Source organism: Ziziphus jujuba, chromosome 12 (assembly GCF_031755915.1).
Source record: "Ziziphus jujuba cultivar Dongzao chromosome 12, ASM3175591v1".
Lineage (NCBI taxonomy): Eukaryota > Viridiplantae > Streptophyta > Magnoliopsida > Rosales > Rhamnaceae > Ziziphus > Ziziphus jujuba.
The window spans coordinates 20,725,272-20,748,752 of NC_083390.1; the positions used below are offsets into that span (position 1 = coordinate 20,725,272).

At 33.4% G+C, this 23,481-nt stretch overlaps 3 protein-coding genes across 6 annotated transcripts; 2 read left to right on the plus strand and 1 right to left on the minus strand.

Annotated features, from left to right (window-relative positions):
• Positions 1-3,441: 3,441 nt before the first annotated feature.
• Positions 3,442-5,324, minus strand: LOC107429371 (GDSL esterase/lipase 6). The gene is made up of 4 exons (XM_016040046.4): positions 5,000-5,324; positions 4,703-4,848; positions 3,953-4,421; positions 3,442-3,851 (listed from the first exon to the last, which is right to left on the minus strand). The coding sequence occupies exons 1-4, from the start codon at positions 5,238-5,240 to the stop codon at positions 3,613-3,615; spliced, it is 1,095 nt and encodes a 364-aa protein (XP_015895532.3). The 5' UTR covers positions 5,241-5,324; the 3' UTR covers positions 3,442-3,612.
• Positions 5,325-7,806: 2,482 nt separating this feature from the next.
• On the plus strand, positions 7,807-13,434 carry LOC107429357 (uncharacterized). 4 transcript variants are annotated; one of them, XM_048463209.2, is made up of 14 exons: positions 7,808-8,061; positions 8,923-9,032; positions 9,127-9,237; positions 9,324-9,381; positions 9,818-9,907; positions 10,241-10,335; positions 10,543-10,596; positions 11,330-11,467; positions 11,786-11,843; positions 11,969-12,083; positions 12,340-12,409; positions 12,728-12,799; positions 13,019-13,144; positions 13,236-13,434. In XM_048463209.2, the coding sequence occupies exons 1-13, from the start codon at positions 7,893-7,895 to the stop codon at positions 13,133-13,135; spliced, it is 1,257 nt and encodes a 418-aa protein (XP_048319166.2). In that variant the 5' UTR covers positions 7,808-7,892; the 3' UTR covers positions 13,136-13,144; positions 13,236-13,434. The 4 variants fall into 4 exon arrangements, with proteins under 4 accessions (XP_048319167.2, XP_048319166.2, XP_048319165.2 ...); XM_048463208.2 differs by having other exon boundaries at positions 13,265-13,434; XM_048463210.2 differs by lacking the exons at positions 13,019-13,144; positions 13,236-13,434 and adding an exon at positions 12,939-12,992 and having other exon boundaries at positions 7,807-8,061.
• Positions 13,435-14,562: 1,128 nt separating this feature from the next.
• On the plus strand, positions 14,563-18,292 carry LOC107429363 (beta-amyrin 28-monooxygenase). The gene is made up of 3 exons (XM_060813594.1): positions 14,563-15,587; positions 16,819-17,001; positions 17,375-18,292. Exons 1-3 carry the CDS (start codon positions 14,649-14,651, stop codon positions 17,672-17,674), a joined length of 1,422 nt encoding a protein of 473 aa, XP_060669577.1. The 5' UTR covers positions 14,563-14,648; the 3' UTR covers positions 17,675-18,292.
• Positions 18,293-23,481: the final 5,189 nt, after the last annotated feature.

Sequence of the window (23,481 nt, forward strand, 5' to 3'; positions counted from 1 at the left end):
ATGTTTTGACTACACACCTTGTGATTGAAATTTTTTGTCTCACAACTAATATTGTGATTAAAGCTTGTAGCATCAAATGGCATTACATTTTGATTTGTATTATACGATCAAATATATATAATTATTAGTCTTTTAAATCTTCTTAAACAAAATTTCCTTCTTTCTTTTATATAACTATTTATATAGAGATATAGATAAGAAAAACATGTATTGCTTTATCTTGGTATTTTGCAATTTCATAAATGCGTATGGATAAACATAATATTGTCGGTGGGTTAGACACATGCCTTTTGGTCACAGGTGAGACAAAGAGAGAAGGATGTGTCACAAACTAAGTTGCAAGCACGGATATCAGACGGTCCAAGATGGATGGCAAAGGCATAACCATTAGCATGACAAAACCAAAATGGTGGTCCAGAAAGCAAAATGATGGTACGCTGGCTCTTTAAGACATGTCCTTGGCTTCAACTTTCTTAATCAATAAATATCAGCTATAGTATCAATAACAATTATATCAAAAGCCCACTTTATTAGTTAGTGATTGTATACCAGAAACTCTCTCCGCCAAAAAAAAAGAAAAAAAAAAAAGAAGAAAACAAATAAATAAAATATTACGTACAAGAAACTCAACAAAATACTGAAGTATTTAATTAATGGATTTTGACAAACTAGCACATGGTTTACTTTGGTATTAAGGCTAGTGTAGCACTAGCATGTCGTTGCAACTTTTTCATTTTTATAATTTCGGTTTAGATGGGTTAAGAATTTGTTCTTGAGAGAAATTAATGGTCACGTATTGGGTATTAGACAAATATAACAATTTTATTTATAAAAAATCCCAAAATCCCAGTATTCTATAAGCAGTAGGCTTATAAAAAGGGTCGCTGAAAATTAAAACAAAAAATAAAAATAAAACGAAAATGTCAGAAAAGGAACAGATTTTTTTATTTTTTTATGTGGGGGGTTATACTACACCAACAATGGATATAAAAAACATGTATTTATATATATATATATATATATGGAGAGAGAGAGAGAGAGAGAGAGTCTTCACTTTATGATTCACAATAATAATTTGATGCAATATTAAATATGGATAAAAAAACACCAATTTTTCTTCTAAAGAAAAATCTAGTTTTATGTTGTACTATATGATAATTTAATAGACAATTATTAAAGGGTTCATTTTCTATATTAAGATTTAATATTAAAATATAAAAATTAAAATAAATGTTACAAATTAATATTATCATATATTATTTGTCCATTTTATTTTTAGATAGCCAGTAATAAAGGAAGGAACTAGATAATCACTAGTTCAATGTTGTGTATATATATATTAAAATATAAAATTGACATATTACATAACAAAATAATAATAATAATAATAATAATAGGAGTATAAATATACCATTGATGATCATAAATTTTGGTAAAAATTTTTTTATCTCAAATTAGCAATTAAGCATTAAGTGCGGTGAAGTAAAATTAATCCAATTGGTAAGTCAATCATACTTACAAATTACAACTAAAAGTTTTGAATTCGCAATATATCAAAATTAAGAGGGAATTATTGTAAATGATCAAATATATATATATATATATATATCTATTAAATGTGACTACGGTAATAAGTTTTTTGTCTTCGCAAATAACACATTACAGGTTCTTGCATGCCCTTTTAAGGGAAATAGGACAAAAACTGTGCCAAACAAAAGAGCTTAAAAGGTAAATTAGGTACTTCAATAATTTTGCTTGTATTTTTTGGTCAGAAGGCCTAGCTGCAGCTGCAAGGCACCAGGCAATTACAAAAATTCCTGTACGTAGCAGTAGATCTAGTTATATTGTGGTCCTCAAGACAAATAATTGGCCCCAAACCTTGTTTGAAATTGATATTGTCATTGTATATATAAATATTTTGAAAACTGTAAAGTAGATTGCTAATCAATGTCAAATGACTTTCAATCTAAATCTTTTTCAATACTTTTTTTTTTTTTGGGGTAAAATTTACTAAACACTATTTTTCTTTTTCTTTTTTTTTTTGCTTCCAGTAAAAGTACAATTAAATACTTGCTTTCGTATAACTATGTTCACATGCTAATTAAGTAGAGGCTTTTAATTATTTGTTAAACAATCGCTTTCTATAATTCACATTCTTTTTCCAAAAATAAATAAATAAATAACATTCATTCTACAGAAGGATGGTCAAGAGGATCATTTACCTTTTATATACAATGTTACTACATTATCAAATGGATCTTTTTTATGTTTTAGACACAAATCAGTATTTCACAGAAGGATGGAGAAAAGGAAATTCAGTATATTTGACTTGATTCAGTTTATCTAAGCAAGATTAGGGGTATAAAAATACAATCAATTTAAAATAAAGCTGCTAATGACTTAATTAATTAGTATATATAGAGAGAGCTAAGCTTCAAAAATTCAAATTTAATAATAATAAAAAAGAAGGGCCCTGCTTGCGGTGTCTGTTATATATCAACGCCGATTGCCCTGCTCAAATTGCGCATAAAATTTAGTCTTTCTTATCATTAATTATTATTATTATTTCATAAAATTGGCACTGGTTCTGCTCAAATGTGCCTCATTGCCTTTATGTATATGTTGGTCGTGGGTCCTGTGAAATGATGTGATGCGACAGCTATAAATTACATGGATTTTGGGACACTGCAATTGTTTTAACCGTCCACATGAAAAGCACGGTAATAAAAGCAGAGTTAATTGAGTAGAAAAAATTGACAAGTTTAATATATGGGTTTGAAAAGTCATGGAAGTACTACTTTGGGTGTGGTTGACTTCTTACTTACAGTTTTACACTTTGTTCTCGAGTTAATAAAGTCTTGTTTCATACAGTTTTTAAGAAGGCAAAAATATTTTAGAAAGTTTTTGAATAATTTTTAAAAAATATTTTTGACTTTTAAAAAGTATTTGTAATTAAAATTAATAAGGAGTTAGAAAAACAATTCTAAAAAAGTAAACGCAAAAGTAAAAAACATAAATTTTGGCAATAATCATGGCATATTCATGTTGGTTTTTCAAGTTCTCAATGTTACCTTTATTTTTATTATTATTATTATTATTTTTTTGCTTGAACCTTTATTTTTGTTTTGTGTAGTCAAATCTCCATCGGCTCATGATCATAAAGTATTTGGTTTCCCCTTTCAACAAGGAAGAAAAATTTAACTTCTTGGTTGTTGAAGGCCAAAAACAAAGGCTATAATAGCTAGAAAGTCTTCAATCCGATGGCTGTAATTCATTTATATTAATGCATATAACAAACATTAAATTGTCTTAATGCGCCATAACACATTATGGTAATATGCAATGAGTTTGATATGGTTAATTAACTTGTTGTATTTATCTCTGACATACCATTAAATATTAAAAAGAAAGAGGACTATTTATACGTAACCATTAAAATAATTTTCAACTTGCAGAACAGGAAATTTAATCGATAACTTATATAATTTGCGGATTATTATGGGTGAGTGATCAGTACTTGTCGATCAAATAATATAAAAACATGATTTTTTTTTTTTTTTTTGGGTAATCCAATTCATTGACTCAAAAAGCATGTAGTCATTGTGCTGCGGCTTAAGCACTAGTACGGGTAATATTGATTAGGGTCTTCAAATTAATTGGTCTAACTCGAAATTTGTTGCCTTCCCATAAGGATTTGGAAATCAGTTCATAAGCATGCTCAGATGGGTGGAAATAATCCCAAAACAAGAACTCATTAGGCCTTGAACAAACTTCATAACCTTCTTTGCCACATTGAATTAGTCCCCTAAGAGTTCCATAACCACAACATGCACTAGAAACTTCCGAAAAACCTGCACAAAAAGAATATAAATCATATTCTCAGCCCGATTATTATTATTATTATTATTTATGAGAAGTGGAATAATTTTGAAATGCTATAATAAAAATTTACCATAAGGTTTTGGAGTGGCTCGAAATTGCTGAAAAATATTATATACTGCTCCATAAACACCTATCGCATGGGGGTACTTAATGGGGATATGATTGGTCAAATTTTCTAATCCTTTGTTGTAATTTTTCACCATAACGTTCATTTTTCCATAACATCTATCAATGGGTGCACCTGGCAGGATGGCTCTGGCAGGGACACATCCAACAGGTCCAAGTGAAACCACAACAATTTTGCGAGCACCAAGTTTGTAAATTTGGTCAATGAATTTTGCAACTTGTGCTACCATGCCTCGCACATAGGCATCGGGGTCGAGTTTTGGTGTTGTGTCCAATTGGAGGAAGTAGTCAAAAATGTCGTTCGAGCCTGACTCAAATAAGAAGACTGATTTTTGGACCAGACTTGGATCGATCTTGTTTTTTCGTACCAGTGTTTGGAATTGTTGTAACTGGTCTTGGAGTGGTATTACTCCCTGAACCATTCATAAGAAAATGTTATATGCTTAAATAATTAGAAATTTTTTAATTTTAAATATAAATTAGGATTCTCTTCTACTTTGAACTTTATTTAATTTATAAATATGTTAAAAAATATAGGCCACAAAGTCTATTAAAACTTTTAATCATTAGCTTATTAGCTTTTGTTAGCCTATGATAATATTTTATACCTTAAGTACAAAAAAAAAAAAAAAAATCATATAAAGAGAATATGAATTATCACGATTAATTAATAAATTTGCCAAAAAATTATTACCCAGTCCTCGTTTGTTCCCTGCAAAACACCACTACCAGCACTAGCAAAGTTGATACCATTCGATGGATAATCCGTCCAACTCCCATTCAAAACCTCAATCTGTGCTTCAAGGTATGGTTTCTGGAATTCAATACCAATGAATTGTGCTGCAAAAATCATCACCGATAACCCACCAAAATAGTAATCAAAATACTAGACATTAAAGTGTTAAATTTCCAAAAAATTCAAGAAATTAAAACCGCCTTTTCAAGTTTGTTTTTTTTGGAAGCAAACTAAATAAATATATGTACAACTCACAAATGAAATCAGGAACCGTCCTGCCATTGGTAAATCGGCCAGTGGGTTGGTGGAAGAAAGCAGAGCCATAAGGTGGGAAATCAGCCTGAGCAGAGCAATTCTTGTTGAAATGATTGTTTCCAGCGTCTAAAATGGAGTCTCCAAAGATGAACATACCAGGGAGACGTGCATTATTCAATGTCGAAAATGAAGCAGAGGTTGAAATAAGAAGGAGAAGAAGAAGGAATAAGAACTTGTCCATAAATATGAAAAGAGAGAGCAAATCTGAAAGGTACTAGAACTTGTTGGAGATGAAGGGAAAGAGGAAGTTCTTATATAAAAATGTAGAAAAAAAAAAAAAAATGAATGATGGCCAGGACAAGAAAAGAAGAAATGAAAATAATTAGAAATGAAACAGAAAGCACGAGCATGGTGCATCAAGCTGCCGAAAAAAGAGGTTCAAAGTTTTCTCATTTTATCTTTTTGGTTGTTGCCTTTTTTGGTCTTTTTAATATTCATTTAGAGTGATCTAGTCCACTTGATTGATTTGTCATTCAATTTGTCAAGTTCTTCCATATTTAAAAAATAATAAATAAAAAAAAAAAATTTCCTCTTCGTTTTTTTCTCTATTCTTTTTGGGAAGAACATTGAATGAACCTTAAGTGATTGGGCTCAACCACAGAATTTATATTGATGCAAGGTTCAAGAAATTTTAAATCTATAATAATTTCTTATAACAAGTGATGTTGCATCACTGAGAGAGAGAGAGTTTCCTTTTGTTGGACTCCCAGGCCTAACAGAGGTGAATAAAGTCTTCGCTGACTATCTGATAAACTCATCCTTGCGGAACAATTAATGGTAAAAATTATTGTTTGTTTGGGCAATAATTCAAGTTCCTATTTTTCTATTTCGTTAAAAAAATAAAAAATAAAATAAATCTAAAACTTAGTTTGAAGAGGTGTGTTTAACTAAGTTGGCAAAATTTAAATAGTGCATAGGAGTTATTTGTATCACTTTCAATTATTGCAATTTTTATGGGTGAAAAAAATAGGTTGCATCTTGCTTAAAGGTAAATGAAGCTCATGGATTTTATTTTATTTTATTTTTATTTTTAAAAAAAATAAAATCCGCTTTAGGCAATTCTACATAGATTTGAAAGGACTGAGAAAGATATTTTATATAGATATTCTTATATTGGGAAAGGCAACCGATTGGGTAAATGCTCTTTATCCAAAAATAATAATAATAATAAAAAAATAAAAAAATGCTGTCTAGCTCCAATGGAAATTGCACAGCGCCAACTGGATAACATTTTTTTAGGGTTTTTGGCGCATGTAGTTTTAACATTTTTATCATTTACCTTTTATATATAATATTGAATTGCCCGTCAATGCCATTTAAAATTTATAAAAAGACAGAACATAAATCCAAAACCGTTATTCCATGATTTTTTAATTGTAAAAATGTATGTGTATTGCATATAAAAATATTCTCAAAATGTATGCGTATTGCATACAAAAATATTCTCATTTTTTTCAATAACGCATAATTAGAATGAAAATTTTATTTTGAATAATAAAATTTAGTAGTTGATATGTCACTGTGGAAAGGTTTTAATAGACTATGTTATTTCTATTTACAAACTTCATTTATGATAGTGCTATTTCAATAATATTGTAAAGTAAAATGTAATAATGTTGAAACTATATGAAAATGGCGCAAAATTTCTTTATTTATAATATAAAATATTATGGTGAACATATAAATTTATTTTTTTGAGCAAAACATAATATATATATATATATATATTACAATTTCTAATTTATATATAGTATACTTGTTTGGTTTATATATAGAGAAGCTGATTTAGGTTTTGTTGATTATTTAATCAACAGTTAATAATATTCTACGTTTGAATTATTGGTAATTTAAAGTAAAATAAATAAAATAAAAATTGTCAAAAATTTAATTTCAATCAAATAATTATACTTAAAAACATATAATAAGATAATTTTAATGGTTTTTTTTTTTTGATTTAAGAATAAAGAAAAAGAGAAAAGCATAAAAGAATTTTAATAGGTTCTTTTATTGTTTTAAGAAAGAAGAATTTTAAAATAAAACAGCTAGAACAAACTGGAGAAACTAAAAGCAATTTTAATGGGTTCTTTTTTCTTTCCTTAAAAATAAAAGAAGTTTAAAATAAAACAATTAGAACAAAACTAAAAAACTAAAAAAAGTTATGGAATAAGGTTTGAGAGACTTCTTGAAAGAGTCATTGTATTGTGTTGACATTTGGAAGTTGTTTGTGCGTTTTCTCCATCTTCTATTTGCTTCTTTATATAGATTTTCATAATAATTCTAATTAAAATAAACTAACCTATTAAATAAATGAGATGAAATATAAAAACCTTAGATAATAACAAAATCTATTTTATAAAATATATTAAAATAAAAGTAAAACGAATAAATAATTCTTAATAAAACGAAAATTTATTTTTATTTTGAAATAAATTAATTTTCACACAAACTATTCATTTTGATAAAAAAAAAAAATATGGTTCAAAAAAATTTATGAAAATACATATATGACGAATTATACTTCAAGAGATTTTCCTGTAATTTTCCATTTCGTGTTACAAACGAGTAAACGAGGAAGCTAATTCAAATAAATAAATATTTTTCTTTAAAAAAAAAGAAAAAAAGAAAAGAAAAGAGTTGAAAGATATGCTGACGTGTAAATTTCGAGGAAATAGGGGAACAGCCCAACCCAACGAGACGAGCCATTATGACCGATTTAAACGGCGTCGAATTGAAGATCTTCAAAGGTAAAATAGTTCGCGGAGAAGAAACGAAGCGTTTCGTGGTCATTTGTCTGTGTTACTACAGCACTGAGAGTGTTCTGTGGCTCTGAAACATGAGCGGCCAAGCGGAGGAAGAAGGTCCGCTGGCCAAAGCCTCAAAAGCCGCCGATGATCTTTACCAACTCCGAGATACCTGTTTTCCGGCGAACCCAGATGAAAAAATCGACAAGTTGCAGAAAGAATCGGATCTTGCTATCAAGCTCCTCGACTCTATCCCTCCCGGTAAAAAAAATTTTCAAAACTCATCGATAACAGAACAAAACCCATTTCACTATTTGAATAATAGCTTCCTTTTGAAGTTGCTTTCTTTCTTTTTTTTTTTTTTTTTAATGGTTATGCTTTTTCGGAGAAACTTATAAATAATTGGTCCAATCGTGCTAAGTTGCTGAACTGAATTGGGGAAGAAGGAGAGCAATAGATAGTGGAAAATAATAGACACCCAGTTCTCTTGGCTACTTTTTTCTCCATTTTTCATATTCAAATTCATCCTTTTTATATCGCAAGAATGTGCAATAACTCTTCTGCATTGTCCATTTTTGAGGGTCATAGTGGTTTCCCTGGGACCCGACAGCTGCAAATGTTGTTGAAATTATACACAAAATATGGCCTAGTTTTGTTGTGTTCCTTAATACATTGACAAGGCCTCAAAGGTTCACTTAACTTAAATATTGATGGATTTCGTTATATCATAGTAATTTAGGAATTGTATGGCAACGCCTTTTAGGATTCTTAGAATAAGAGGAAATTACTGGTATAACAATGTAATAATGCTGAACTGGCTAGGTAGGTTTGATTTGTTTTCCTGATTGAAGCAATATAAATTTCCCTTGGGAATGTAACTTCTTGAAACTTGGTTATGAACATACTCTTATTTTATGAGTATAAGCACATATAGTTATAAGCTCTTGGTTTTTAGCTTTATATGGTCATAAGCTCTTGGTTTTTAGCTTTAGCTGAAGTTACAGCTGATAGTTTATAGGGTTGTGTATATTAGTGCTTAAACATTTGTCTTTTCCAATTTATTTGTACATTCGGCTGTCCTTATATTTATATCTTAATTTGTTATCTTTCATTCTTCTGCAGAACAAAGAAAATTTCCCGTGGAACGTGCAACATATGAGTATTTGAGAGGAAAGATATTGGATGTATTTTCTGACTATAAGAAAGAAGCAGAGGATCATCTCTCAAAAGCTGTAAGTGAGAACAAACTGTTAGCTGCAGTAATTCGGCATGTTTGTAATGCTTATGCTGAATTTCATTGTCTGAATGGACTATCCCACTCTGCAGGTTAAGTTGAATCCATCTCTTACAGATGCTTGGCTATGTTTAGGTAACTGCATTTGGAAGAAGGGCGATCTGTCTGCAGCGAAGAATTGCTTTGCCCTTGCACTAAGCAAGGTCATTTTAGTTAGATGTCCATTATTTTTATATGTTATTTCTATTGGTCTGAGTTAGTTATAGATATTCTTATGTGTCCTGAACAGGGTCCAAACAAAAAGATACTTTGTCAATTATCAATGCTTGAAAGAAAAATGGCTCAAGGTGATGCTCATACTTCAGAACTTATCTATTTTTCAGTTCATTTCCAGGTCTTGTTGAGATGCTATGAGGATCCAATATAATTTTAACTTGATATTTTATCCTTATAGCCCTTTTAAGTGAGTCTCAGTTGTTTACTTATCTGGTTTGAACTTTTATATGCGAATTAAGTGCCTCTGGTTGAGACTACACTTTCTCAAGAATGGCCTATGATCTTCACATAGATGAGATATTTGAAATTGGGAAGCTCAATGTATAATCTAGGGAACAACTTGTTATTTTAACGTTCATTCATTTATAGATAAGTAATAATTGATTAACTGATTGACTGTAAGATGAAAGAAAGGTAAAATCTGGAGTAAATGCTTATGACACTGTTACTTTACCCTTACAAAGACATATGCATTGTACTCATGTTAATTTTCTTCTCCATTTGTAGGTACTGAGAATCAGGCAGAACTTGTTGAGGAAAGCATTCAACATGCTAAGGAAGCTATAACTTTAGACGTTAAGGATGGGAACTCTTGGTGTAAGGATTCCTTCTGACTATTAAAAAGTCAAAAATTATTGGTATTGAAATATTATTCATGTGTAAAAAATTCAATAATAGGATGTTATACTTTGTTTGCCTTGGAATGTGAATCACTTTATATGTATGCTGGCCTTCTTTTTGTTTGCTTCATTGGACTTGTAGCTGATACTGTGACCATTTCTTTTCTTTCTTTCTTTATATGAATGTATAAAACACAAGTCCCTGTTACATTTCTGCATTTCTTAATTTCTTGAAATTCTTAATTATATATTTTTTTATTCTATCTGTACTTAATCTAAATTACTGAACAATATCTGATACCATTGGCAGATAACCTTGGAAATGCATGTCTTACTAGTTTCTTTGTGACTGGAGCTTGGGATCACAGCAAACTGCTGCAGTCTTTGAAGGCATACCAAAATGCTGTAAGTGTGCAGAGTAAGAACTTTTCCTTGGAATCCATTTCCTCTATGTTGATGGATTTCTTGTGACTTTGGATTTCTTACTAAATGTACAAGTTTCCTTTGATACTTATTCTTATGTAGAGGGATTATTTATTAACTGTGGTTTTGTAATTAGGACTCATTCTTTATAAGTAGAAATGATGCTTAATGTTTGGTCATTTATATCAGGAGAAAGATGATGGAATGAAGTCCAATCCAGACTTGTATTTTAACTGTGCCACTGTAAGTTGAATTTTTCCTATTAGTTTTTCTTTCTTAGTGATATATGAAACTTTTATAGTTGTTTAACTTTCTTTGTTTCCCCCCCCCCCCCCCCCCTTTCTTTTTTAACCGTGACTGTCTGTTAGCATCAGGATAATTTGTTTATTATATATGCCCTTATCTGCCACATTTGAATTCACAACTAAAATAAAAAAATGTGTCTTTGTTCCAACCACCATGTAAGCCCCATACAGAGGTATAGGCTGGTTCGTTTGAAGAGAATCTTTTCTATGATCAGACTCGATCATATCGTGTATGAATAGGCTCCGTGAGATCCTGTAGAAAGAATAAGTGAAGTGATGTGACATATTTCTAAACCTTTTTTGCATGAAGTATTCAGAAACTCATTTCCAAAATTCAGACCTTTTCAGTTGAGTCTCCGTCCACATCTTCAAACGGTTACACCCAACAACCACACTTGAGATTTGATTTTCTTAAGCATGGAAAAGGAATTACTGAGTGTCAACAGATAGTTATGTTAATACTGAGGGGAAAAATATGGAATTAACTAACGAGTATCACTAATGATTTCTTTTTGGGGAATAAAGGATGATGCTTTGCATCAATAGGCCACTTGGCTTGCATGCCTCAACTCAATTGACCCCTGCCATTAAACTTGTTGCTACTGCTCAGGTGCCAAATGTTGCTTAATAACTAGTCTTTGCCACAATTATCTAATACGCTTCTGTTGAAGGTAAACAAATATCTGGAGAACTATGAGAGGGCCCTTACTGGATTTGAAGCTGCTGGTTTAAAAGATCCAGGTCTCAAGGCTACTGAGGAGGTGCAAAAGATTGTCAATCTTCTGGACAAATTAGATAATTTGTTGAGGGTAATGCCTTCTTTTTTGTAAATGCAGTATTGTGGGGTCTCTAATATACTCTCTCTCTCTCTCTCTCTCTCTCTCTCTAGCTAGTTCACAAGATTTCCTGGGTGAATGACATGGACTGTATTCTTATGAGAAAGCTGCATTTCTTGTGGCATACATTAGGTTTAAAGATTCATGCTAGTAAAGGACACTAGAGTTGACACTATCATTTACGTACAATATAATGCCATTCTCTTTAGATAACATTAGTCTATAATTGTCATAATATCCAATGATATCTGTTTCGGATGAAAAGTGGCTCTTATAGTACTTTTTTTTCAGGGACATGCTAGATCTAAACGGCTTGCATCTTTAGCATCGTCTCTGGCTTCTGTGAATTGTAAGCTACCTGTTTCTTCCCTGTATTTCAGTTGATTGTTTTTTTGTGATGTCAAGTGAGAATTACACTTTTCCTTTTCTATTCTTTGGAACATAGTGATATTCTTTGTCTGCATTTTCTGTCAGTGAGTTCGTCGTATAGAAGAGCTACTATAGATGATCTATCTGATGGTCTCAACAAAGGAGCAGCAGTAGTGGGAAAAGTGCTATTCTTTATCAGGCATGAGAATGTTGCTCCCCTGTAAGTTTTATGTTGAACAGCGGTGCTTAATTTATCTACTCGAATGTCTTAAATCCATTTATATTTTAGCTTATGCCACTCTGGGAGTGTCTTTCTTTAGATCATATTTTGTAAAACTTAAATGAATTCTCTGTATCTCTTTCACTGAATGTTTGAATAGATGGAATGTTCTGCACATTGGCATCTTAACCATACTCAAGCTTGTTTTTCTAACTGAATTAATGTCTGTCTTTTCTTTTTAATTGTCTTTTTGCAGGTACTATTTGTTATGTGATTCAAATGAAAAATGCTTTGCTCTATCAGTGTATGGTTTACGATATGATGCAGTAAGATTTACCAACCAAAACTTTGAGTTACCATTGTAATTTCGCTTTACCTAATTTTTTGTCCAAAAAAAGAAAATTCTGGCTGAAACAGTCTAGCATCTATTTTCTGAAGAACAATTTAAATTCTGGGTGAAACATCAGCAGAACCGCTTGGGAAATAATTTATGCAGTGGAAAATGGGTCCAATGCTCAACAAGATCAATGATGACGATTAATGAGCTGTCCAAATTTCTTTACTAACGCAATAGGATGAGTCATGATTCCCACAGATTTATCAGTTTTAGTAATTCTAGAATTTCTTTAACCTTGTTCCCACAGATCAAAGAAGGAGATCAGATAATATTGTTGGAACCTTTTTATCGTCAAATTGAATTTTCTTGGAAAGAAAAGGTATTTCTTTCACCTGATCTATATCTACTCTCTTTGCTTTGATTATTAAGAAACTTTTTTGCTCTTCCTTTAAAAAAAGTCTGTCTGATGGTATTTTATGCCATTGAGCTTTATGAATAACTCTGATTCGAATTCTCAGTCAATCTATCCATCCATGGCTATAATGAGCTTATTCTGATTTGCAATTTCTCATCTTCTTCCCATGTTCTATCGAACCAGTTTTACCATTTCAAATCAGTTCGTGTCGATTTCATAGAGCAACTGCTTGTTAATGGAAAGGCTTTTTCTCCTCAGCAAGGAGTTCGTGCTTCAATTTATGCACAGCATAAACCATAAAATTTTCATGTGAGTGGAATTATCTGCAAGTTTTTGTGGTATTGTTGGGTCTTTGTTGGTCTGCCCATTGCTTTATTTAAGCTGTATCATTTGTAAATAGAATAGGGGAATGAATGAAAAGCTATACAGGTGAGGAACTCTTGTCAAAAGCCGCCTAAGGAGACTGATACATCATGTTGTGAGTTTGCTAAAGCTTGGTTAAATTTGTAAAATGGGTTTATTTTCGAACTCTGTTTTGCTTGCTGGTTGAATATTCTGTAATTCTTTTATGTTTAAATATCTTCCCTCCTTGTCTAGAAGCTCTATTTCCAGTCAAGACACGAGATTGAATCCAGACAATAATGCAGTTTTAGGTATTCAATCTTAGTCATGTAGATCTGAAAAGTCTAAACTATTAAAAGTAAAAGATGTGTTAAAAAATTGTTGCTGGAAAGTGAATGCTCGAAACACTTCAGCTTTATGACATATGTCTTTCTCAAAAGTCAAATGTGGTGAACTGACTGAAAATATAACCTATTGAACGAGCTACAAAAGGACAATATTAGAGTAAAAATGTTTGACCAAATAACTTAATTATTGAACTGTATGACACAATAACATAGTGACGCTGTTGACTCCGATTCATTTTGATCAAATATATACAAATAAGGGAATATTATTTTTGAACCTTAGAGATTTAAATCAATTACAATTTAAACATTTAAGTTTTAAAAATTAGATATTTAACTGTATGACACAATAACATAGTGTATAACCTATTGAACGAGCTACAAAAGGACAATATTAGAGTAAAAATGTTTGACCAAATAACTTAATTATTGAACTGTATGACACAATAACATAGTGACACTGTTGACTCCGATTCTTTTTATCAAATAAATACAAATAAGGGAATATTAGTTTTGAACCTGAGGGAGTTAAATTAATTACATTTTGATTATTTAGGTTTTAAAAATTATAAATAGTATTTTTAAAAGGCATGGATTATATTATTTTAAAAGGTATGAATTAAATATTAGGGAATGAAAATTATAATTTTTTAAAATTTGAAGGAAGATTAATGGTACCAATACGAGTTGGTAGTATATTATTTTAAAACATATGAATTAAATATTAGGGAATGAAAATTATAATTTTTTAAAATCTGAAGAAAGATTAATGATACCAATGCGAGTTGGTTCGGCACCTGTTATGGGGAAAATTGATGCTAGAAGAGCTTTACTTCCTTATGGTCCGATCCGGATTAGTCAGTGCATAGTGACCATCAGAAAGATAGTCTTATGGGCTTAGTGACCTTGAGAAAGATGAGGCCTATCAGATACGGGAGGTTTAAGATCCACAAAAAAGAAAGATTAATGATAATTTTAAAATTAGAAAGATTAAATTATATTTAAGTCAAAGGTTAGAAACGTGGATAAAATTAACCAATGCAAATAAACAGATACCAACTTACACTCGTACAGTATAAATCTTCTTCATATTTTCATAACATTATGCTTTAACACAATCATCCATGGATCATTTCCTGCTTTCCTTATTTCTGACCCTTCCATTTTTCTTTCTCGCTCTAATCTTTTACAAATCCAGACTCTATAACATCAAGACCAACCTCCCTCCTGGTAGTTTGGGATGGCCAATCATCGGCGAAACATTTGCCTTCATAAACCAAGACCATGAAAAATTCATTGGTGATAGAATGAAAAAATACTCCTCGAAGATCTTCAAAACCAACGTATTAGGCGAGCCAACAGTGGTTTTATGTGGTCTTGAGGGTCACAAATTTGTCGCTGCCAACGAGCTCAAGCTTTTCAATGTATGGCGACCTCTGTCCATGCAGAAACTCTTCCGATCTTCGTACCAAAAAGCTTCCTCCGCTGCCATACCAAGGCAGACGGAGAAGCAAATCCAACGAGCATCGGGTTTCCTTCAAGTCGATGCTCTTGTTCACTATGTCAAAACAATGGATACTTTAGTTCAAGATCACATAAATTCCCACTGGGTTGGTAAAAAGCAAGTTGATGTTTACCATCTTTCGCAGTTACTAGTATTAACTTTAGCAACAAGGTTCTTCTGGGGACTTGAAGACCAGGTTAGAGTTGAAAAGCTTTGCAAGTTGATGGACATCATGATGTTGGGTCTCCACGTCATTCCTTTGAATGTACCAGGAACCATTCTAAACCGTGCCATGAAAGCAGCAGGGTCTGCGAGGAAAGAGATTATGGAGTTTATAAAGGAGAAAAGGGAGGCTATCTCTAATGGAGTCAGAATGAACGATATTCTCTATTACATGATTGCTAATCCGGATGCAACCACTGGAAGATTCATGCCGGATAATGAAATTGCTGATAAAGTTATGGGTTTGGCGTCTGGTGGATTCAACTCACCTGCCATGACGACTGCTTTCATTGTCAAGTATCTTGGTGAAAGATCTGAAATCTGTGAGTCCGCACTGGTAATTAATTTCTACATCTTTATTTCTTACTTGATTTTTATTTCTTCATTATTATGTGTGTTCTCATGCATACGATATATTATTAATTATTTGCCATGAACGACAATATATATATATATATATATTGCATGTGTGTGCATGCGCGCCTACAAATGAAAAACTAATTAGATGACGTAGCCTAAAGGTTATAGGTACATTTTTCTCATCAAATTGATAGTCGGATTTGGTTTCAGACTATCAAATTCTTAGACACGATACTTATCATATCATATGAATCCTATTTACGTGCCTTTTATAAATTTATATTTATAAATTTGGTTGTTCCAAATCCATGAAATTTTTTGCTTTGTTAAAGTATCTCTAGTCAATGCTCCTTATCTATCTACCCACTTTGTTATTGGAGAACCATGAGCCCAAAAAGTCTAAATGCCCACGCTATTTCACTGTGTTGCTATAAGGACATAAGAGTGAACCTACTTTTCACTTTTAATTTAATTTTCCACACTATCCATTGCATTGCCATTTACTCTCTTTGTCTTTTTTATTTTTTATTTTTTTTTATTATTATTTTTTTCCGAATATGAGGGTAAAGATGTAAATATATATTTTTTTTAAAAAAAGAACAAAATTAAGAACAATCATAGAGAGATATTTCTTTATAATCCTTTTAAGCTAGTTCATGATAAATAATAATAATAATAAAAAAGCTAGTTCTTGATCGCTCATTCTAACTCTAGTTTACTTATGCTGCATAAAATAATAATAATAATAATAATAAAACTCTTTCACCTAATTGTTGTAGGTAACTCGTTGAATATGGTCATTATGATCTTCGAGGGCATTGATTAGTACCTAATTAATTAACCTTGGAGATGAATCACTGATTGATGCTACTCCAATCTCAACTGACCATATACAATTATGTTCCACCAGAAAACAATTTACTTCAGTTCTTAAAATATCCCGCCATGTGCAATTTCTACTAAATTATCACTGAATTTAAACTGATTAATTGATAAGTTATAATAATTAACTTGCTGATCATATAAAGTTCATATTGCTTTAGTAGATCTGAACTTTCTTTCAACAGAAATACTATTACATTTAAAGTGATATATATAGCACCATTGTGTGTGTATATATATATATATATATTATATAACATATATGTCTATATAGTATACATATCCTAACATGACTCTGTTAAAATATTGTTTGAGAAACAGAACAGTTGGAGATTGCAAGATCCAAAAAATCCGGTGAGCCACTTAATTGGGAGGATATACAGAAAATGAAATATTCATGGAATGTAGCACTTGAAGTACTGAGGCTTATGCCACCTCTTCAAGGGACCTTTAGAGAGGCTGCAACCGATATCGTTTATGAAGGTTATACAATTCCTAAAGGCTGGAAGGTAAATTCCGTTAGTTTTCCTAACATAAGTGTATATATATGTATATGTATATAGTTTTCCTAACATAAGTGTCTACATATGTATATATATATATATATATATATATATATATATATAGTCAATCTTTCATTAAAACATCCTGATAGATTTTTTTATCAAGATCTCCTTTATGAGTTTTAAGATGGAAAATCCATTACGGGTGCTTAGATGAGAAATTGACAATGCATATATATATATATATATATACAAACATATACATCTATCAGTTGAGAACTATCTCTTAATTTATAATGAACTATATAATAATTGAACAAGTGTTAAAGTTGTCCAATTGTAATATGTTCGTTGGTTGTGTTTATGGAATATTTTGTAGGTGTATTGGACAGTAAGCACCACAAATAAGGATCCAAAATGTTATGCAGAACCAGAAGAGTTTGATCCCACAAGGTATGAGAAGCAAACTCCTCCACCTTACACAAATATCCCATTTGGAAGTGGACCTAGAATTTGTCCTGGAAAAGACTATGCTCGATTGCAAATTCTCGTTTTCATGCATCACGTTGTGAAAAGATTCAAATGGGAAGTAACTGATCCCAATTGCAAGATCATGGGGGGCTTGAATCCCCTTCCAATTAATGGCCTTCATGTTCGCCTCCAATCTTGCTCTGAATAACTCGATTCACAGTGCAAATGTGCAACCCCCAGTTCAGAGTGGAGTATATATACTAAATAAGGGCATGCTCGTTTCTCTTGTTACCTCCACCCTCTCTACTTGACTTAATATATATATATATATATATGCTGTCTAATAGTTGAATACAATAAATTTGCCAAGTTAATAATTATTTTCTTTTTACCAAATTTTAGATGCTATTTAATTTGGGGTTAAATTTTCCTCGAGGAAGAGAACTTCTATTATATCAAATAATAACGTGATAGTATTGGTGTACTTAACCAGCAAAATATATGGATTCATAAAAAAAAAAAGGGAAAAAAAAAAAACAACAACAATGTATGGAGAGAGAAATCTAAAAATAAAATAAAATATACGTGCAGACTATATAGAGGGAGGGAGACACCATGGCGGACCAGAAAAATTGTTAAGTGGGGCACCATTACATGATGCTAGAGACACAAATGTTTACAGAAATAGACATATATTATGCAATTACCCAAAAGAAAAAAAAAATACATGTATAATGCAACATTCTTATGTTATATTATAGTATAGCTACTTCGAATAGTCACCAAATTGTTTTCAAAAAAATAAAATTGAGTAATATTCTAAGAACTATGTTTTTTAATTTTATTATTTTTATTCCTGATTTTTTGGAATTTTTAAAGGAGAATAAAGAAAGTTGAAAGAAAGCTGCCTAGCCCACAGATGCCCCAAAAAACAAAAAATGGTTATTTGATTTTTTACCTGAGTGTACTATATGTGATATAGGAGCTTTCAATTAAACAAGAAAAATGAATTTACCATTCACAAACAACCAGCAAAGGAAGCTGCTAGAAACTCAGCTTGGTCACCAAGCTATTTTATATGTTGAAGAAGATAAAATTGGCTACCCGAAAGGTAGCAAACTATTACATATATAAACCTAAAAATGAAAACGTTGCATTTTAAACAATTATTCTGGAAAGATCAAAATGGTGTGTTTTTTATTTGCTGGTGTTGCTGGTGCTGTTGTATTGCTGTTGGTGCTGTTGCTGTGTTGCTGCCGAGCTGCTGTTGCCGAGCTACTGTGTTGTTGTCGAGTTGCTGCTGCTGTATTGTTGCCGAGCTACTGTGTTACTGCCGAGCTAAGTTGCTGCCGAGTTGCCGAGTTATTCCGAGCTACCGAGCTATGTTGCTGCACCTCCATCAACTCCTTCCCGATGTTAGGAAACTCGTCCTCGAGTTGTAAAGAAAGAGTAGGAGAGGCATCTTGAGGAAGATATGGATGGACATCGGCAACGTTGAACACTAGAGAGATGTGGAGATCAAGGTGATAAGCGTTTGGCCCAACACATTTGGAGATGACAAAAGGACCAAGTTTGCAAGGTTTCAGTTTGTTGTATGTACCGGCAGGGAAACGTTCCTTTAGTAGGTAAACCATGACTAAATCACCTTCAGTATAAGTTTTGTGGCGACGATGGGCATCCGCAGCTGCCTTATATTTGAAGTTGGCTTTCTCAATTTTATGTTGAATCTCCTTATGAAACTAGGCATAATTTTCAGTAAAGGTGGCAGCTCCTTGATGAGTTGACAAAGGGAGTGAAATGAGGTCAATGGTATTGTCGGGTATCTTTGTATACACAATGGCAAAAGGTGGAAGACCGGTGGAACGATTGACCATGCTATTATAGGCAAATTTAACCTGTGGAAGGACAGAGTCCCACTGTTTTGGTTTGTCTAAAGCTAGACTTCGAAGCATGGTACCAAGTGTGCGGTTGACAACTTCGGTCTGGCCATCGGTTTGGGGATGGTAAGGACTGCTATACTGTAACTTGGTATCAAATTTCTTCCATAAAACTTTCCAAAAGTGGCTGAAAAATTTGACATCTCTATCGGAAGTGATGGTTTTTGGAATACCATGTAAGCGAACCACCTCACGGAAGAATAAGTGAGCTATAAAGCTTGCATCTGAGGCTTTCTTACAGGGAAGAAAGTGAGCCATTTTGGGGAAGCGATCAACAACTACAAAAATGGAATCAACTCATTTGACGGTAATTGGAAGGCCAAGGATGAAGTCCATGGAAAGATCCTCCCAAATTGTAACAGGAGTTGGCAGAGGAGTATATAAACCAGTGATTGGGTATGCCTTTTGGCAATTTGGTAGGTGGGACAACGGGCAACAAAAGAGGCTGTTTGGGTAGTCATTTTAGGCCAAAAGAAACTTTGGGTGATAGCCAATGTGGTCTTATCATGTCCAGCATGTGCAGCCAAGCCACCCGAATGAAGATCATTCATTATGAACTCTTGTAGTGATGTTTTAGGAATACATAATTGGTTACCTTTGAAGAGATAGCCATCTAGAATGTGATAATCATCCATGTTGTGGTGGAGTTAGCATTGCTCCCATATGAAGGAAAAATCTTCATCTTTAGCATACAATTCCTTGAGGTAGCTGAAATATGGGAGATTGAATTTCAAAATGGTGAGGAGTGAATACCTTCGGCTCAATGCATTAGCTACAGTATTAAGGTGTAGTGGAATTTTTGAAGGAACTCAAGCCAACAAGCATGCATGTCATTAAGTTTTTTCTGTGAATTGAGATATTTAAGAGGGTGATGATCACTATGGAGAATGAAATCCTTTTGTATGAGGTAGTGTTGCCAATGATCAAAAGCACGAATGATAGCATAGAGCTCTTGTTCATAAGTGGACCATTTTTGCCGTGTTGGACGTTTTTCACTAAAGAACTCAATTGGTCGGTCTTCTTGAGTGAGGACAATTCCAATTCCCACCGTGGATGCATTGGTGTTAACTTCAAACACTTTGTTAAAATTTGGCAACGCTAGGACTGGTCCATTGGTGAGCTTATTCTTCAAAAGTTCAAAACTGTCTTGTTGTGGTTGTCTCCATTTGAAATCATCCTTCTTAAGACTTACTGTTAATGGTGCAGCTATTTCACTAAAATTCTTAATAAACCTCCGATAGAAAGTGGCAAGGCCATAAAAACTTCTTAATTCGGAGACATTCTTGGGTGGAGGCCAATCAATTATGGCTTGTATCTTCTTGGGATCGGTATGGATTCCTTCCTTACTGATAATGAAACCAAGAAAAAGAAGTCGGTTAGTGGCAAACTCACACTTGTGAATGCTAAGGTATAGCTTATTCTCCATCAACACTTGTAGAACCTTTCTTAGATGAGTTAAATGGTCTTCTTTGGATTTGCTAAACACCAAAATATCATCAAAGTATACTATTACGAATTGGCCAATAAAAGGTTTGAGAATTTGGTTCATGAGTCTCATGAATGTACTTGGAGCATTGCAAAGGTCAAACGGCATCACTTGCGACTCATACAAGCCTCTCGGGTTTTGAATGCGATCTTCCACTCATTCCTTGGTCGGATTCTAATATGGTGGTAGCCACTTTTGAGGTCCAATCTGGAGAAGATGTTAAAGCCTTCAAGTTTGTCCAACATGTCTTCTAACCGTGCAATTGGGGACCTATATTTAATGGTGATTTTGTTAATGGCTCGGCTGTCCACACACATACGCCATGTTTTGTCTTTCTTTGGGACCAAGAGGGCTGGAACGGCATATGGACTAAGGCTTGGACGTACCAAGTTCTTTGACAAGAGGTCATCTACTATACCTTGAAAGATTGCATGTTCTTTAGGGCTCATTCGGTAATGGGGCAGATTTGGAAGACTTGCAACAGGAAGTAAGTCAATATTATGTTGTAGATCACGGAGAGGAGGTAATTCATTTGGAAGTTCAGTTGGTGAGAGGTCACTATATTCTTCAAGGAGTTGTTGAATGGTTGGTGGGATAGTAATGTTACTCTCTGTTGTCTCTGCATCCTTGAGAATAAGGGCAATTAAAGCATGAGAGTGGATGTACTATGAGGAACCTTGTGTAGCACTAGGAGTGTTAAGTTGGCCCAACAAGTTTTGATGTGGGTGTCTCAGCTTATCTCTGGAAGTTTTGTGTAGACCTGTTCTTGGTGGGGTTGGTGGTAAGAGGACAATTTTCTTATTATGCCAAATGAATGAGTATGTGTTTTGCCTCTCATTGTGCTACACATTTCGGTCAAAAAGCCATGGTCTCCCCAATAGTATGTGGCAAGCATCCATTCGAATTATGTCACACTCAATAATATCAATATAGTTGCTACCAATAGAAAATGTGACATTACTTATTTTGGTTACTTAAATTTTGGAGTCTTGCTTAACCCAACCAATCTTGGAAGGTTCAGGATGAGGCTTAGTGGGTAATTGTAAAGCATTAACTTATGCTTTTGAAATAACATTCTCGATGCTGCCTCCATCTATGATTACTTCACACACTTTGCCATTGATGGTGCACTTGGTTTTGAAAAGTGCATGCCGTTGGGTAGATGTGAGCTTCTTGGTTGCATAGAGCATTTTCTGCAATATGCATATCATAGGCTCTCCCCCAATGTCATCCCTACTAACCTATCAATTGCTTCTATAAATTCAGCACCCATTTCATCCCCTTCGTCACCAATGTCTTCCAATTCCTCATGCATATGCATCAATTTCCGTTGAGGACACTCATTGGACCTATGTCCCAATTGATTGCATTTAAAACATTTGATTGGATATGGCCATGCATAAGGATTGGCATTTGTGGGGTGATTGGATGGTCTTGACGGTTGGTTGTAATTGGGTTGGAATAATGGTGCTTTCCCAGCAGCTTTGGTGTTCTGTTCGTGTGGTTGTTTGGAGTTGGTATGGGCAGGATATGAAGTGGAATTGGTTGATTTATGGTGCTGTTGATATGGTCTTGGTTTATCGGAATAGAAATATGAGAGAGGTTTCCATTTGTGGGGAGGTTGGGTAGCTGAATCCGGGACTGACAGTTGCCTTTCTACTCTGTTTGCTAAATTGACAACTGCATTAAGGTTAGCAATGGCTTAAATGGAGCTTTTCTCTAATTGGTTTTTGAAGCCCATGGATATATTGAGCCACTTGTTGATGTTCTGTCTTTTGCAAGTTATTACGGGAGCTCAAATGAAAGAATTCAGTAGTGTAGTCATTCACAGTTCTATTACCTTGGTGGCAACTATGGTACTGTTCATAGAGCAATTGGTCATAATCCTCTGGCAAGAATCGTGCCTTGAGCAATTGCTTCATTCGGTGCCAAGATCTAACAGGTTCGTTTCCTTCTTTCCTTCTATTGGCTTGCAATTGCTCCCACCAAGCAGAAGCACCTCCCTTGAGCTTATAATCCACCAATTTGACCTGTTGTGTTTCAGTGATATTCATGTAGTCTAAGAATGACTTAACATTTTGAATCCAATCTAGGAAGCTTTCTATATCAATTTGGCCATCAAACATGGGCATATCAATTTTGATTTTATAATCTGTATCTCAATGTTGATTGTACCTGGGTGGAGCTCTTAGCTATCCAAAATGGTGGTTAGGGAAGGGATCTCCAAGCTTACGTCGTGTTTGGTCAAAAAGAGTTGCCTCAATGTCATCATTTGAGTCGGTGTTCGGCAATGGGAGCTGGTTGGGGTAAAAATTTTGCGGATAGTGACGTGGTGGTGGTGGATCTATTGCCAAGGGAAAATCTGATCATGGCTGGGTGTTTTGGGTTTGAATTGGTGCCGGCGGGTGGCGAGCTAGTTCTCGCTCTCTCGATCCACCAACCAATGGTGTTAAAGGTGGTGGTGAGGTTTGTTGAAGCAATGATTGTTGGATGACTAAGGCAAGATTCTCAATCTGCTGCTCCACACCTCGGATGGCTGCCAAAATGGCCTTCGTACCCTGGTCTTCTCCAATGGTACGACTGCTCCCTTCA